Source organism: Drosophila innubila (assembly GCF_004354385.1).
Source record: "Drosophila innubila isolate TH190305 chromosome 3R unlocalized genomic scaffold, UK_Dinn_1.0 2_E_3R, whole genome shotgun sequence".
NCBI classification, from domain to species: Eukaryota; Metazoa; Arthropoda; class Insecta; order Diptera; family Drosophilidae; genus Drosophila; species Drosophila innubila.
Window position 1 is genome coordinate 21,953,891 of NW_022995380.1, and position 15,871 is coordinate 21,969,761.

Sequence of the window (15,871 nt, forward strand, 5' to 3'; positions counted from 1 at the left end):
CAATAATAAACTGATGGTGGCAAAAATAAAATACGAATGTGAAAGCGAATGCGAATACGAATACAAGCCGCATTCATTGCGATTCATTAATTTGACATTCACGTACCGCAGAGGCCACACTCACACAGTATGACAAATGCGTTGCCACTTAGCGGCTGCTTGTGCCGTGGCAAGAGACACTTTATTCACATCAAAAATTTGTTTACAATTTTAACAGCTTTTATTGTCAATCGAATAATTTGCTAAGCTTTTGCCCAAACAACAGACTCAATGATGGAATTGGAATTTAACATGCGCCACAAAGAGGTATATTATTATGTGCGCGTATGTGTGTGTGTGTGTGTGTGTGTGTGTGTGTGTGTGTGTCTGCTGTTCATATTTGTAACACTTTAGCCCCTCACGTGCCAAATGAATTGGCTGCTTGTCAAGTTCAGTCGGTTCAGTCGGTTCAGTTGGCGTCTTTCGTGCCATCGGAATTGTCCTCACGTCTAGACATAATTTCTTCAATCATTTATTACCTAATTAAGTGGAAGTATAAATGCCAAGCTCAGCCACCCAGTTACTGGGCGTGGCCAGGCCATTCAGGGTTACGTTGGCTACAGTTCCATCTAAGTATAGTATGCACATATATCTAATGTTCTTCTTCTGGGCCATCGCCTTTTGTGTATGTGAATTAACTGGCAGCATTCCAATGATTGACCTTCCCTCTTTGCACTGCCTCATATCAGAATGAATGTGTGTGAGCTTTGTGGTTATGTGTGTATGTGTTTGCTTGGTTTCTCTGGCTCCTCAAGTGGGGTATACTCGAGTTTAAGGCTTGCCTTGAGCGTAGCAACTGCCTTTGTCTTCGCTCCATCTTTTGTTCCATGTAAGCAAAGTCGTCTCAGGGCATTGTGTGAATTTTGTTCTTTTTATTTTCATTTTCATTTTCATTCTTGTTCTCATTCTTCTTTTCCATCTTGTTGCCTTGCTGTTGTGGCTGGCATTTTTGGTTTTATTTTTGGTATCTTTTCTTTCTATGCTCTGAACAAAATGGCGCTTCAATATATTTTTTCGGCGCTTTTCATTGTTGGCCCATTGTTGTTTGGCTCAATTGTGTCACAGCTTTGATCGTTGCATGTTTTTTTGGGGGTCAATAATGAAGTGCACAGCGAAGAGCGGTGACAATGTTGTGTTAGAAGAAGGGCAGGATTGAATGTTGCCCAACAGATAGATATCCTTTCTGCTATTTATAAGTTTGAAAGCATGAAATTATGCAACTGCTATTGATATTTAAATTGAAATGTTTGTTATTTTAATGCAAAAACTACAAGTACTTTATATTTGTGGTACTTACTTTATCACTTCGCATTTTTGCACAGCTCTTTAGAATTGACAGAAAGCGTTGTATTTAATGTTTCATAGTTTTTATTATTTTTCTGTTTGTATTTATTCATATTTTTTTTTTTTGCTTTTACAATGTTTCATTATAAATGTGCCACGTGACTCACTTTTCTGCTTGGCCTTTTGTTCTCTTTTTCATGGACAAACATAAAGCCTTCGACATAGTAATACATACAAACATATCGTATCGTATCGTATTGTATCTTTCTCTTACTTATCATATTTTTCATATTTTCTATGCTTTATAATGTTTTTTTTAGTTAGCTGTCGCTGCGCTTAACTTGAATTCCTCAACTTAATTGAAACTTACAAGTAAAATTATTCCTCATGCATATTTAAACTTTTTTATTATTTGAGCTACATTTTCTATATATGCAGCTAAGTTTTCTCTTAACAGTATTGACCTATTTGTAGTTTTTCTTTTCTTTTTCATTTATCATATTTTATTTAATCGGTACTTTACATTGTAGCTACGCCTTGTGCTGTGCTGACCTGAGAGCACAATGACAAAGTAAATGGGATATATACTATAAACAATAATGGTATTATTAAAGCTGATAGATATACATATCGTACATGCAGATACCAGATATTAGACATCAGATAATCTGATTAGTTATTGACATAGTTGTAAGTGTGTCCTGTAACCTCTTCTAAAGAGATTGCAGGTACTTTCATTTGTCCGTTACTGTCTACGAGTACTCATTAATCGCGTTGATTAGCTTTAAATTCGTCTAATATTAAGATGCTACAAGCTGATATAAGCAGGTTCTTTCTGACGACATTAATTGAGTGCAGTGCCGATTGCCGAATGTCGAATGATCGAACATATTTACGAGTAAGTAATTGATTTAAGTATATTTGTATATTTATTTAGGGTATATTTACTCATAATTTATATATATTTTATTTTAAGTATATTTTTCTGCTGTGTTTAGATACTTCTTCTGTATTAGCTATTATAGGGTCAACAGTGGTATAATTTGCAATCCAATCGAATCGATATTTGCATACTCTTCTGACTAAGTTGTATTTTCTAACTGAAGCATAGGCTAGGGTGCACCATTAGCATTATAACATATATGTATATATATATTTATGTTTATAGGCATACGAGTATATATTTATGTTTAGGTATATCAAGTTTAGCATGTATAAATATGAATAACACATATCGTCATGTATATGCATTAAGGAAGACATTTTTTCATGATTGTGACCATTTTTATTCAGCGCACTTTACACATTATTCTCCATTTTTTTAATTGGAATGCATATGGTTGTGATGCTATCCAACGCCTTTATGAAATGGTCAAGCTTAGGCTTAGTGTGTGTGTGTGTGTGTGTGTGATGTGTGTGATGTGTGTGTATGTGTGTATCTTTGGGAATGACACTCAATTTATATTCATTGAATTTAGTATTTTTCCTAGACTTATTTACAAAACCTAATAGTTTTTACATACTTCACTTTAAGGCGCAACTGAAGTTGGGTTCAATGTACAATAACAATTTAGGGTTGCTGTTAGGGTTGTTAATATTTATATATTTAAAGTTTATAGTTGTTTGACGTGTATATATATCGATGTGTATATACTTGCATGTACATATGTATATAGAGGTATGTACAAAGGGTTAGTTTATACGACATTCTGTGTATATTTAGGTGTTCATTTTGATATGTACTGTTAGTATCTTATTAAATCAATAATTTACTTAATTTATTTACAGCAGAAAAAAAAACTCCAAATCAAAAGATTTCATGAAACCTGTTCAAAGAAACCCATTAAAATATATGTATATAAAAATGTGACGAAAAGGAAATTGTAATTAATTTTTCAAAATGACAGAAAGAGAAATAATTACTTCATTTAAAAGTGGTAAAAGAATCGCATACAAAAATATCTCTTTATATTTAAATATTTGATATGGAAACAGAAGATATGATAATAATGAAAAGGGAGGATCGTCAATAGTTTCAAGTATTTTGTATACATTTATCGTATAAAACACTAGCTACGTGTATTCTCTCCATATACATATGTAAGAATATAGATGTAAACCTTTATGTGATACCAAGTCTATGTACACGTTTCACTGTCAGTTATCGATATCCATATAAATATAGTTAATTTTATTACTAAACTCTAACTTTAATTATATTTTGTTATTATTATAGTTAGATATTTTTAATTATTATTAAGATAATTATTATATAGACAGCAGTTTTTTTTTTGGTTTTGGTTTGAGTATGTAAAGTTAATCGTTATCGTTATCGTTATCGCTAGTCGAATAGTGAATCAATTACTTGATGTCCCACATATGTGAGTACGTATCAAAAAGTAAGAGCACGTTCTTTAAGTCAACAACAAAGCGCCCAAATGTATGCTAACACCAAGTTAGCCCCTAAAAGTATACAGCACATTTTGCTAATTATTCGTTTGTAGATGCCTAACTCTAGAAAACTCACATTTAATGCTGCTGAATATGCCGAGCTCGATGCTCGGTATAGGTTATTGTAGCTACATACACACATCTAAATAGATATCGCATACACATTTGTTGTCCATCTTTTTTTCCTAAGTATACATATAATTAAGTAAGTGTATCCTTATCGTACCGAGTGAGAGCCGAAATTCCCGCCCCTTTTGACAGACCCACCCCAATCCCCTCCACAGTTTGTTGCTTACAAATAAACTACATGCCGCTGCTCTGACTGCCTTAGCTGGTGTGTCATGTTGCAAGTACATTGCTCATACGCAGCGTGCCACGGACGGTTACTGCCAGCGAGAGCAGCAGGAGGGAGAGAAGGCGACTGGCCGCTGTCTGTTGGCCGTGGCCATGGCCACTGCGAGCTGCGCTCGTGCTTTCCGGCCAGACAACATCGACTTCAGACATTTTGAAAATGCTGAGCAGTCGGTGGGATTGTAGCTCATTGTGCTCGGTGTTGATGTGATGACTGATGGTCTTCAGTATCGCGGTGCATTCGTCCTGCAAGCAGACAGATAACCAATAACAGTATACGATGGGATTAATACAACTCCTACCTATTGTTGTCCATGCCAAATAATGTAATACAACTTATACAACAAGATAAATAAATAATACAAACCTTCTCTTTGCGCAATAGCTCAATGTCCTTTTGCTTGCCATCGTGTGGCAGACGGGCGGCAATAATGATGTTCTCCTCTGTCATGTTGAATAGCGTCAATGTGCATTGTGTCTGTAGCAGGAGCATAATGGCAAAAGCCGCGAATGACAATTAATATTCGAACAAGTCACAATTGAGAAAGTCTCTGGCAGTGCCCGCTAGCTCACCTGATTATTGATGTAGGTTGTCACGTATTGTTGCAAGGCGCGAACCGCATCCTGTACCCCGAGATTGGTGTGAGGTCTGAGCAGTGCCTCATCGGCGGCACTGTAGCCGAGCAGCAGAAAGACGCCACCTGCCAAAGCACAAAGCAAATAGTATGCCATAAATCTCGAAAAATACTATATATGATTTGCTCGACCAACTGAGAGCTGAGACCGAGACTGAGAACTGAGTCTGAGTCTGAGTCTCAGCTGTGCATCGAGGGAAAATACAAAAAGCACGTAAGTGCTGTAAGAGCGAGAGAGATGTATAGAGGAGAGAGAGAGGAAGTCACGCAACCTTGGACAGCTTTTGTAAGACTGAGTCAAAGAAGCGACAAAGTGCACCTGGAAAGTGTGGCATAAGAATAGCATCAACAATAGTTTCCCCTCTCCTCTCAATGAAAAGCTCTTTAAAAATACTGTCAGCCTCATGCAGAATATACTCGTGCACGCATACGTATACGTAATATGTATATGGTATCACTTGATGGTCTTGCCTCGCAGCAGTAACTGCAAAATGGAGCATACTTGGAAGCTCCGCTTCGTCATTGCCTGTCGCCGGTGATAATCGTAAAATGCTCAACAGAAAACAGACAACAGAGTAGAGAGTGCGGACAACACAGAGCAATGAAATTTATACATAAGTAAGTATAATGGAAGTGGCGACGCATCAAATGGATGCAAACAGCATTTGGATAAAGGAGATGAAAGAGTAGGAGTAGAAGGAGAAAGAGGTTACTAACCTGGCAATACGTATTCCCCGAGCGGTGGCTTCATGCAGATGAAACGTCCCGAGTAGCAAAGGCAACGGCCACGGAACGCCTGATAAGCTGGCGAGGCGTGACTGTAGAAGGCGAGGGCGGTGCGACAGGGTTGAAATTGCACGCACAGGGCGTGACAGGTGAGTGTTAGAGAGTCGCCGCAGCTGCACAGTTCGCTGCACTCGGTATCGTCCAAGGAGTAGATCTGCAAGTAAAGATGATGCCGTCAGCTCAAGAACGCCACCAATTTGGCGGGCATTATATTACGCATACGCCCTGTTGCAGCGCTGCAGCAACGCATTGCTACAATTCAGCACTAATTGCATTGCACTTGCTGCAAATTGTTGCTGGCAGCACGTAGCACAAGCAACAAAACACGGTAAGTGAAATGAAAAGTGGCCAAAGTGCATTGTTGCTGCTGCTGCTGCTCTTTTTCGCTTATGTTTTCATTCTTCATTTCCTTTATTTTCCATGTTGTGGTGTTGTTAAATGTGGTAATATCTTTTCGTTTGGGCACGTGCCGACACGTAAGCCAGGCATAAACACACACACACACACGCACACACACACACACACACACACACATAGACATACACACACACACAGATACAGCCTCAACTGGCTGCGTGCTTGCAACTTTAAGTTGTTCGTTTGTTTTTCCTGCAGTTGCTCTGCGCACTTTTATTTATGTAAGTGTATTTTAATAGTACTTTTTGAACTTTGTTGAAATACACACAAAAAAAAGCAATAAGAAAAATGTAAATAAATTTTGCGGGCGTGCTAGAAAAAAGTTGTGACCCGTTTTATACAAATGAAAGCATTTTAATTGCCACAAACTGTTGACGATTTATCGCAGTTGCATAAATGTGCACAATGCCAGTTACCACATGAGATTCTATACATTCAGAGAGAACCGTAAGACCTTGTGACTTACCCGTTTGCTGCTGCCCTCGCGTATCAGTTGATCACTTTGATGAGGACGCTGCACCACGCAGTTCCCTAAAAGACATGGAAAAGAGAAATCCATTAGCACATTATTAAGCAAATGAATTGAGCCCCATTTGCCAGACGGACACATCTGTAATAAACGCAAAAGCCGCCTCATAACTAAGGTTTTTTTTTACCAAAATAAAAATGTGACATTTTACAAACATATCACACTGCTGACAGCATGACAGTCTGTAAACACCCCCCATTTCCCCGATTATCCCCCCATGAGCTCATGCTCTTTTTGCACTCTCGTTGTGCGTCAGTTCGTATGAGTTTGAGTGTGAGTGTGAATGTGAATGAGTGTGTGAATTGTTTGCTAACTCGTATATAACATGAGTATACTCCTATGTGCGTCGACTGTTGACGAGGTGGCTTAACTGTTTGGCCGTAAAGTGTGTTAATTGTTGGCCTGAAGGCAAATCTAAAGTGTTGGCCAACAATAGTGCTAACGAACCTTATCCTAAGCCTTTTTTGTAGCCCCCAGGCGCATAAATTCGGTTCACAGAATCTTTTCAAAAACTTTGCCAATAAATCACGTATATAAAGCGCACCTTGCAAATCTTATTTACATTTTTAATTAATATTAAACTTTGTTTGCATTAAATAAATAATTGAACACTGTGTGTTAGCCAAACAAAATTATTTATATTGCAAAGTACTTTAACTAAACCTTCCAAAATGCTGTTGCTCCCTTTCCAAACCCCAAAACATGAACCAAATCAATTATAGATGAGACATGCAAACTGTGAAACTCAACGCTGTACACCAACCAAAAGCAACAACAATTCATGCAAAATGCACACACGCGACTGTCCCAATGGTCCAAATAATTACAGCCCAAATTCATATAGATATATATTTAGAAATGTATATGTATATATAAACAAGTCCATTGACAGACGAAGTGTGGCAAACAAACAAAGTTATTTGCATTTTTAATGAAATTTTTAAATAGTTTTGGTCTGTGAAATGCACAATAATCGCTTGTCGGAAGTCTTTAATAAATGAAAAAATTGTATACGGTCATTTAAAGAGACTTTGCAAAATTTCTTGGCCATCAAGAATTGACTGAGTGTGTGTAAACAAAAGGGATATTTACAATTAATTGCCACATGAGGCAAAAAACAAACTCATTTCCGGTTGATGGCCAAACACACACACACACACACACACACACACACACATACAGGCCATGCATACATGATCCTGCATTTTAAATGAAACTTACAGTCATACTTGATGCTCAAATATGTACAATTCATGCGACGTTGAGTTGTTGTTTCAATTAGCCACAGAACCACATCAACCACATCAATTATGTTGAATATTTCAAAAACGGAAACGAGGTGACAGAACAGAGTAAAGGGACAGTACTGATATCCTGAGTCCCTTGACACACACACGCTAATTGTGATAAAACGGAAAACTTCAAATGACAAGCTGATTAACCTAATCATCCAAAAGTGACCCACGTGTGCAACCAGCGTAATTTGTGAAACGCACAACTCAAAAATGTAACCGGAATTTAACCGGAAATGCGGCATTAACGAGTACTTTTAGTCAAAAGTAACCCCCACTCAGTAACAACCACTCAAAGTATAGGTTGTCCACTTCCCTGGACAATTTACAGAATGGAGGCCAGATGCATTTACTTACTTGGCGGCTGCGTTGTTGTTGTGGTTGCCATTGTTGTGGTCGTTGTGGTTGTCGGCTCTGTGATGCTGATGCGCTGCACAAATTCTGTTGTTTCCATTTGGTCAACAAAAATCACCCGATCATCGTTATCTCCGCCCTGCCGGCCAAGGCCACCGTTTTGGCCATTTCCATTCCCATTGCCACTTCCATTTTTCTTGCCCTGCCGCCGTTGGTCACCTTTTCCATTACCGTTGCCATTGGCATGCCCCTTGCCTCCATGAACATGCCCATTGCCGTGTCCATTGCCGTGTACATTGTCGTGTTCATTGCCGCCATGATAATCGTCATTTCCGCCGTTTCCGCTTGCATCGTTTCCGCTGTGCAACGGCACCGAATCGGGCGGATCGAGATAATTGTGCTCCACCGATGCTGGCTCTGATTTCTCCTTTGCCTGTTCGTTTCAGTTTCAGTTTCAGTTTCGGTTATCGGTTATCATGAGTTCGGGTTGTTGGTCGTTGTGTGGTTTTTTCAATTTTATACACCAGTTATTCATTTTTATTTATTTATTTGTTTGTTTTATTTTATTTTATTTATTTTGTGGTTTTTGTGGTGCATTGTTGGAGTTGTTGGAATTGTTGTTAGCACAGTTGATACATGAAAAGAAGATGTTTAAGGTTTTTCAATGTGAATTCGAATATTTCAGTGTATATTGCGTTTAATCTTTCTGCTGCAGTAACTGCAACAAAAAGAGCAACTGTTTTTGTAGTTGCAGTTACAATTGGAGATGGATATGGGAAAAAAGAATTGATTGCTTTGTCGGTTTGAATTCATAGTCGGACATTGGGTCATATTGTTCGCTTGGCCTTTCAACTCTCTGCAGCCACTGATTGAGTGCTGATTGGAAAACAGACGGATCGAAGGATAAATGGATGGATGGATGGATGTGAGAGAGGTCGCACTGCACTGGCATGGGAGATTAAATACAGCATAGGTAATGGTTAATCGGATTGGCAGAGCCAACTGAGACTAGCTGGGACTGAGGCTAACAATTAGTTGGCCTAATGGTCATGCTACTTACCTTGAAGATATGTGTTGCCGGTTTTCTAGCCGTCTGCTTTGGCTGCAAACTGGTGGTTGTTGTTGTTGTCGTCGGCGGCGGTGGCGGTTGCGGCGGTGGTGGTGGTGCACGCGTTGTTGTTGTTGTCGTGGTTGTAGTTGTGGTCGTCGTTGTTGTTGTTGTCGTGAGGAAGCCCAACTCGGCCAGCCGCTTCATATGAAAGTCCTTTTGGGCCTCGACTAAAACAGGGCATTAGTATTTCAGCATTGCCATACGCAATCACAAAGTTGTTCAGTTTGCAGTTGAACTCACCCACACAGGGATTCAGCCAGAGGAGGCGCCTCCACCCAATGCAGTGGTAGGCGTGTTGCGGATCTGTGCCCTGGCAGGCACATGTGGTGCGCAACATGGTGCCCAGTATGCCAATTACTGCGGTGCGACAGCCACTGGGACGGCCGGCACACTTCTTTGTCACACTGTCCACGGCACAGGCCTGCTCGTAATACTCCAGCTTCAGTCTGCACCGATTAAACGGGATAAGAAAGGACGAATAAGGGAGAAAAGGAGAAAAGGAGACAAGGAGACAAGGAGATGAAGAAGAAAATCAGAGTGTTAACATGTGTTCCCTCTGCTGCTTGTCAGTTAGTTGCAGTTATCGTCATTGTTGTTGCCTGTCTGTCTGTCCATCTGTCCGTCTGTCCGTCTGTCTGTCTGTGAATAAGAGTCTCGTTACCTGCAGTTGCCTGCAACTTGGTGGAGTCTGAGATTGATGCCGTGCAATTTGTGCTGGAATTACTCTTGCTACGATATTCTACTGCATTTTATGGTACTGCAGATGTTTCTTCTACGTATACCACACAAAACGGCAACAAAATTTATGGCATTAGGTTTACGACACACTCTGTTTGTAAAATCTTTGCTGCTGCTTTATTGACAATGTGGCGTATGCGTAATATGCAGAATACGTCTCCAATTCAAGGCACCGACATTGACAACTCAATCAACTTAATCAACGTGTGTTTTAACTCTGTAATTTGGCCAGCTAATTAGACAACTATTTGTGCAGTGCCATCGAATCATTTTAAAGTTTGCGGTTACAGCTTAACTTCAGCTTAAATATCAAACAATCGAGTCAATAATTGCATAATATTAGCTGCCTTTGTGCTTAGTTAGAGTTAGAGTAAGAGTTACATATTATTGATAATGATAAGTTATATAAATAATGCTGTGCTTTTGTTGCCGTCCAGCTTGGACTTTTACTCGAATGTTATGTAAAGGCAAATGCAATGCATTTGAAGAGTTTCGGCACGTGGCATGACGTTAAGGAAGCCATGGCAGATGTAATAAAACAATTTCAACCCTCTCCCAGACCGGCAAGGTAACCTAACAAATGTGCCGTCCCAACAATGCAAGTTGCACGTTCCTGCAGGCATACAACGCGTCGTATACGTAATAAGTCAACATAAGCACGATGGCTGCAGTTGACTTCTCTTACATTCACATATACACATATACATAGGCAGCGCAGCATAGAAAATGAGCGTCATTAGTGCAATTTAGTTGTTTACTAAGGCAAGTGAGATTCACTTAAAAGGCAATTAATTTTCACAGCCACAAGCAGAGGCAGAGGCAGACACTGAGACTGAGGCAGAGACTGAGGCAGAGCCACGTACTCTGCGGTTGTTCAGGCGTAACATGACAACAAACACACCACCTACACACACACACACACTCACTCACTCACACAACCATAGAAACCATGGCTGCATCGTATTTATCACTTAACTTTGTGTTTGACACATTCGCGGCCTGGCATCAAGTTTGGCTACCAAGTGAAGTGCCGAAAGTGCAGCTTCATCCTGTACAAAATGGTGTGTGTGTGTGCTGTGTGTGTGTGTGTGTGTTGTGTTGTGCTGTGTCGTGTTTAATGAAGAGCCAAGCATAAAGTGGTAATTTAACGCCCTGTTTGTCTTTGACGCGGATTTGAGGCTGATAACCACCAAAAATGCCAAAACAACTTGATCTTCCTCGTTCTTGCCTCTTGTCAATTTAATGACTTTGTCAAAATTCATCAACGCCATCAAAGTTGCGGCTGTTGCCTTTTTGCTGTGGCTAAATACGTGTAATTCAATCTACACATGAAATTCAATTTTTGGTTTAATTGAATTGCAGTTGAAAATTGTTGAACACACACATGCGCACACACACAAACACACACGCACACACACAAGTGTCTCTCACATAGACAGAGAGATTAAAACGAGCTACGGATTTACATGCGTTTCGCATATTTCCGCTTCCGTTTAGCGAGCATTTGAATTATGGACACGAGACTCGTGAATTGAACTATTTATTTGACCCACCTGCACTCGCGATCCTCTTTACAGTTGTCGGCCACTACGTGACACGCTGGTGGTGGATGGTAGTAAATGCCATTGGAGCTGGCTGGATTATTGTTATCAGGAGGCCGCTGTGCGCAGACGGGATGCAGTTTTTCCTGTGCAATCATACACATGTCGTGCCGATTGCTGTTCTGCTGGCTCGGACTGTTGTTGTTGTTGCTGTTGCTGTTTGTGGTTTTTCTGCCAGTGGACAATGAGAGAATAAGGATATTCCGTTGGAGAGAAGCTGCTGCTGCTGCTGATACTTACTTGCATAGACAAAAGGCAATGTCCAGGCTCAAGTCCTCATGCGGTCCTTTGTAAAAGGACTGCAATGATGTCATGCACGCATTGCGATTGCAACGATGCAGCTCGCAATGCGTCAGCATTGGTTGCAGTGAGGATGCACAGACTGGATCATCTCGGCAGCTATCCAATGCTGTGTGGCAGGTACTCTGTCGGGGGCATAGAGGAAATGCATTTGCATTGTGTTGTATACAAAATGAAAAAGGCGCTGCAACATATTCAGTGCATTGTCTATCCTCTGAGGACAGAGCTGGGACGGAGGCTGGGACACGCCCACTCGTGCCGCAACTTACCTGAAAGTGTTGCTTGATTATTTCCGTTGAGAGGTCAACTTCGACATCCTGACCACCTGCAGCAGACGTGCCCAAGTGAGCATTGCATTTGAGTTTGTCGAGTTCAAGTTGAATTTGCAAAAGCCCAAAATGAGAAACGAGTACGAGTACGAGTATTCGCCAGAGTATTCAACATCGTTTGCCACAATTGAAATCCGCAATGAGTGTAGAAAAACGTGTAAAGATTTCCATTAGTTATCATCTTATACATATGCATGCTATGCGAACACTTTTATTAGTTAGTAATTTTTATTTTATGCGCTTGACAAAGCTACTCAGACTGCATCCACCAACATGAACGAGTAGATGGGATGGTGATAGAATGAGTACTCGTACTTATAATTATATAAATTCCAATTTGAGTTATTCCAACTAATTAAAATGTTTTATTCAACTGTCAATTGTTGCTATTATAGGTTTTATGTCAATTGGCTCAAATATTCGCATTTATTTAGCGGCATATTATTAATTAATATTGCTTTTTGTTATTTCTATTGAAAGACATATTCAGTTTTTTTTTCAATACTATTGCATTAATTACTAACTAATTAAGATATTAACGTGCGTATTTGATGCGAGGATTTCAAATGTTTAAATCGAGCATCTGACAACATTTATGAATTCTGGCGTTATTTAGAGCTCTATTAATTCATGAAATAGATGGCAAATAATCCTAATTAAAAATGTTTTTCAAGAGGATGATGATGAGCTGGAGAGGAATGGAGGAGGAATATTTCGCAACATGTTGGGGGGCAACAGCTGGTGCCATTTATCGATTACATTTTAATTAACCAACTTGTTGTTGGATGTTCTACTCATTTTCAGGTTAAGTGCATTACGACCCAACCCTAAACCCAACCCCAACCCCAACCCAACCCAATCCGACCGGACCTGACCCGACCCAATCCGACCCGGCGCAGATCCACCCATAAATTATCGAATAATGTGAACCGAAATAAATAAATAACGAAATTAAAAGCATATACATCTATACTTATTTTGATGTGGCGTTGAATGGGTTAATCAATTTATACTTCAACTTTGAAACGTAGGAGGGAGCAGGAAGGAGCGCAGACTGTTTTGGTGAGCAGCAGGGCTACAGGTGCAGCGGGGCTGCCGGGGGCGGGGGCGGGGGTCTGATCAAACACAACTAATTACTAAAGTAATACGCAATATTAATATTATAAAAGTATTTCAATATTATATTTCAATAGTTGTGTCGGCCTTCAAGACAACGACCTACTCATTAAATTATTATTATAATAATTATAGGGATTCGCCAGGAGCAGCGATTACTAACGAATCGAGTAATCTTTTCCGTGTTATCGGTAATTGTGTACGAGTATGTATGTGTATCTCTGATTAAGCACACTTTAAACCTCGAATACATGAGTCAATGGAAATGTGTTTTAAATGAGAACTGACTGTATGGACTTTCTTCTGGCTAATAAACATATAATTAACTGTTGTCTTTGTGTACTTTTGAGTGGAATTCAAATCAAGACGAAATATCTGTCAATGCACGCAAAGCGAAGAGAACAAAAAAAAAATATAATTAAAAAAAAAAACCCAACAAATACAGAAATGAAAACGAAGAAGCACAAATCAAATTTGGGCAGCTGCGATGCAAAATGAAAAAGAAAAAACCAAGAAGCAAAATATAAATTATCTGAAAACCATTTAATTTTGGGCACCAGTGAGTCGAATTCGGTTTTCAAAATATCAAAAATGAGTAACGAGCTTATCTGTATTTTGTATAGAATGAGATTTTTTGTCTTTGATAATTCTTTGCTTATATTTTTGTAAATGAAACTGTTTAAATCTATCTGATTTATGTAATTTCATACGATTTTTAATTGATTTGTATGAATTTATGAAGTTTTTGTTCGTCGTGTTGTATTTGTTGTTATTTAAGTTGAACACGCAACATATGAAACGTATGGTAAAAAATTTGCATTGTAACAAAATTGTTGAGTTTAAAATGAAATATTTGTAACGCATGTTGTTGTACTTATTAGTTAAATTAGTTGTGATTGTAACTGTAACTGTAATTGTTATTGTTCTTGTTTCAAAAAACGGGTGCATCGAAAAATTTGTTATAAAAAATGTGCTAGAATTAAATGTAACAAAAATTATTTTTCAGCTTTTAGGTTTTGTTTTTTTTTTTTTATGAATTTTGTTTTTAGTGTTTACGGACTTCTCATTTAAATTAGTCAAGAGAATGTACAATTTTGATTTAAATATATATATTAAAAATTTATACACTGCTGGCTCTTTTTTTAGTAGATTTTATTTAATAAACAAAATGACAAAACAAAATTCATTGTAAGAAAATCTCTTAACGAACTTGAAGCAATCTTATTAATTGTTGTTGTATTTTGTTAAAAATTTTAGAAAATTTCCAAAACATTTTAAAAACAAGTGGCAAGCTACATACGGAAAAAAATTGAACTTAAAATATATATATATATAGGCAGTTCATGGTAAAGTAAAGTAATAATTGATTTTAATAATAATATTTATAAGAGTATATAAAGGTATGTATGTATATACGAGTATATAGGCAGTTTTGTTGTTACTGTTTGATATTTATAAAAGTTTAGCAAATGCCAAAAATAATGCACAAAGCCAAGACGAGCTCGGAGCGCGCCTGTCTCTTTTTATTGTTTTTTTTTTTGGTTTGTTTTTGTTAACATGATATATAAAAGAATTTAACAGTTAAAGTATGGTACTTAAAATTTTACCTGCAACGGGGTGTGTTAGTTACAGGGGACGACACAACACGCGCAAAACGTCAAAAATATGATAATTAAAATAAAGGAATTCGTTATCAAAATAATTACAAAACTCTACCTGTCGGGTGATGTATAAAAAAACACAACAAACAGTTTTGCCTATGAATTAATTATTGCAGATAATATTATTTTTTGCTGCTGTTTATTCTGTATTTTCTGATTCTGTTTTGATTATTTGATTGCTTTTGTTTTCTTTCTGTTTTTGTTGGGTTTGCCTAGATTTGTGGTCATTTATTTATTGATTACGCTCATGCTAATACATGTACACATACTTTGGTAGTAAACACCGGCATTTCCGTTTCCGTTGCCATTGCCATTGCCATTGCTGTTGCCATTGCTGTTGCCATTGGCGTAGCCGTAGCCCGTATCAACGATATCGAATGGCGACTCATTTCCGGCGGCTGCCGATGCGCCCGCCGCCATGTGGCGCTGATGGAAGCCGCTTATATTGAACGGATAGCTGAGCACACCGTGCAACGAGTTGGACACCGAGCCCGGATAATTATAGCTGTTCGCCCCGCCGCCCGTCGATATTAATGGCGTATCAATAAGCGCCAAATTATCATCGAAGATTCTCTGATGCAATTTCTCGTCCATGCCCAATATTCTTACTGGAATTTTATAAGTAGCAAGAAGAGAGAGGGTAGAATTGTTGTTGTAGTTGTACAATTGGCATTTACTTATTTTGTTGTTGTTGTTATTGTTGTTGTAGATACGAGTAATTGTTGTTGTACATATTTTTGTAGTAATTGTTGTTTCTGTAGTTGTTGTAGAAGCTACACAGCAGTGAATTGAAACACAGCAACGTTTTGGGCATCCAATCAATATGCATAATTTGCAATTATTTTTTTGCTATTTTTATTTTATTTAATTTCTTGGC

At 38.6% G+C, this 15,871-nt stretch overlaps 1 protein-coding gene across 3 annotated transcripts in view; it reads right to left on the reverse strand.

The window, feature by feature from the left end:
* Positions 1 to 3,951: 3,951 nt before the first annotated feature.
* LOC117790713 overlaps positions 3,952 to 15,871 on the reverse strand; it is a 58,811-nt gene continuing 46,891 nt past the window's right edge. For 2 of the 3 annotated variants that reach the window (XM_034630253.1, XM_034630251.1), the window contains 13 exons: positions 15,264 to 15,602; positions 12,158 to 12,213; positions 11,829 to 12,013; positions 11,541 to 11,759; positions 9,490 to 9,695; positions 9,199 to 9,416; positions 8,404 to 8,571; positions 8,142 to 8,334; positions 6,430 to 6,494; positions 5,478 to 5,700; positions 4,699 to 4,826; positions 4,493 to 4,603; positions 3,952 to 4,371 (listed from right to left, as the gene is read on the reverse strand). In XM_034630253.1, the coding sequence (XP_034486144.1) occupies positions 4,114 to 4,371; positions 4,493 to 4,603; positions 4,699 to 4,826; positions 5,478 to 5,700; positions 6,430 to 6,494; positions 8,142 to 8,334; positions 8,404 to 8,571; positions 9,199 to 9,416; positions 9,490 to 9,695; positions 11,541 to 11,759; positions 11,829 to 12,013; positions 12,158 to 12,213; positions 15,264 to 15,602 (2,369 nt within the window). In that variant the 3' untranslated portion in view covers positions 3,952 to 4,113. The remainder of the gene's footprint in view (positions 4,372 to 4,492; positions 4,604 to 4,698; positions 4,827 to 5,477; positions 5,701 to 6,429; positions 6,495 to 8,141; positions 8,335 to 8,403; positions 8,572 to 9,198; positions 9,417 to 9,489; positions 9,696 to 11,540; positions 11,760 to 11,828; positions 12,014 to 12,157; positions 12,214 to 15,263; positions 15,603 to 15,871) is intronic. The other variant, XM_034630252.1, reaches the window with a different exon arrangement.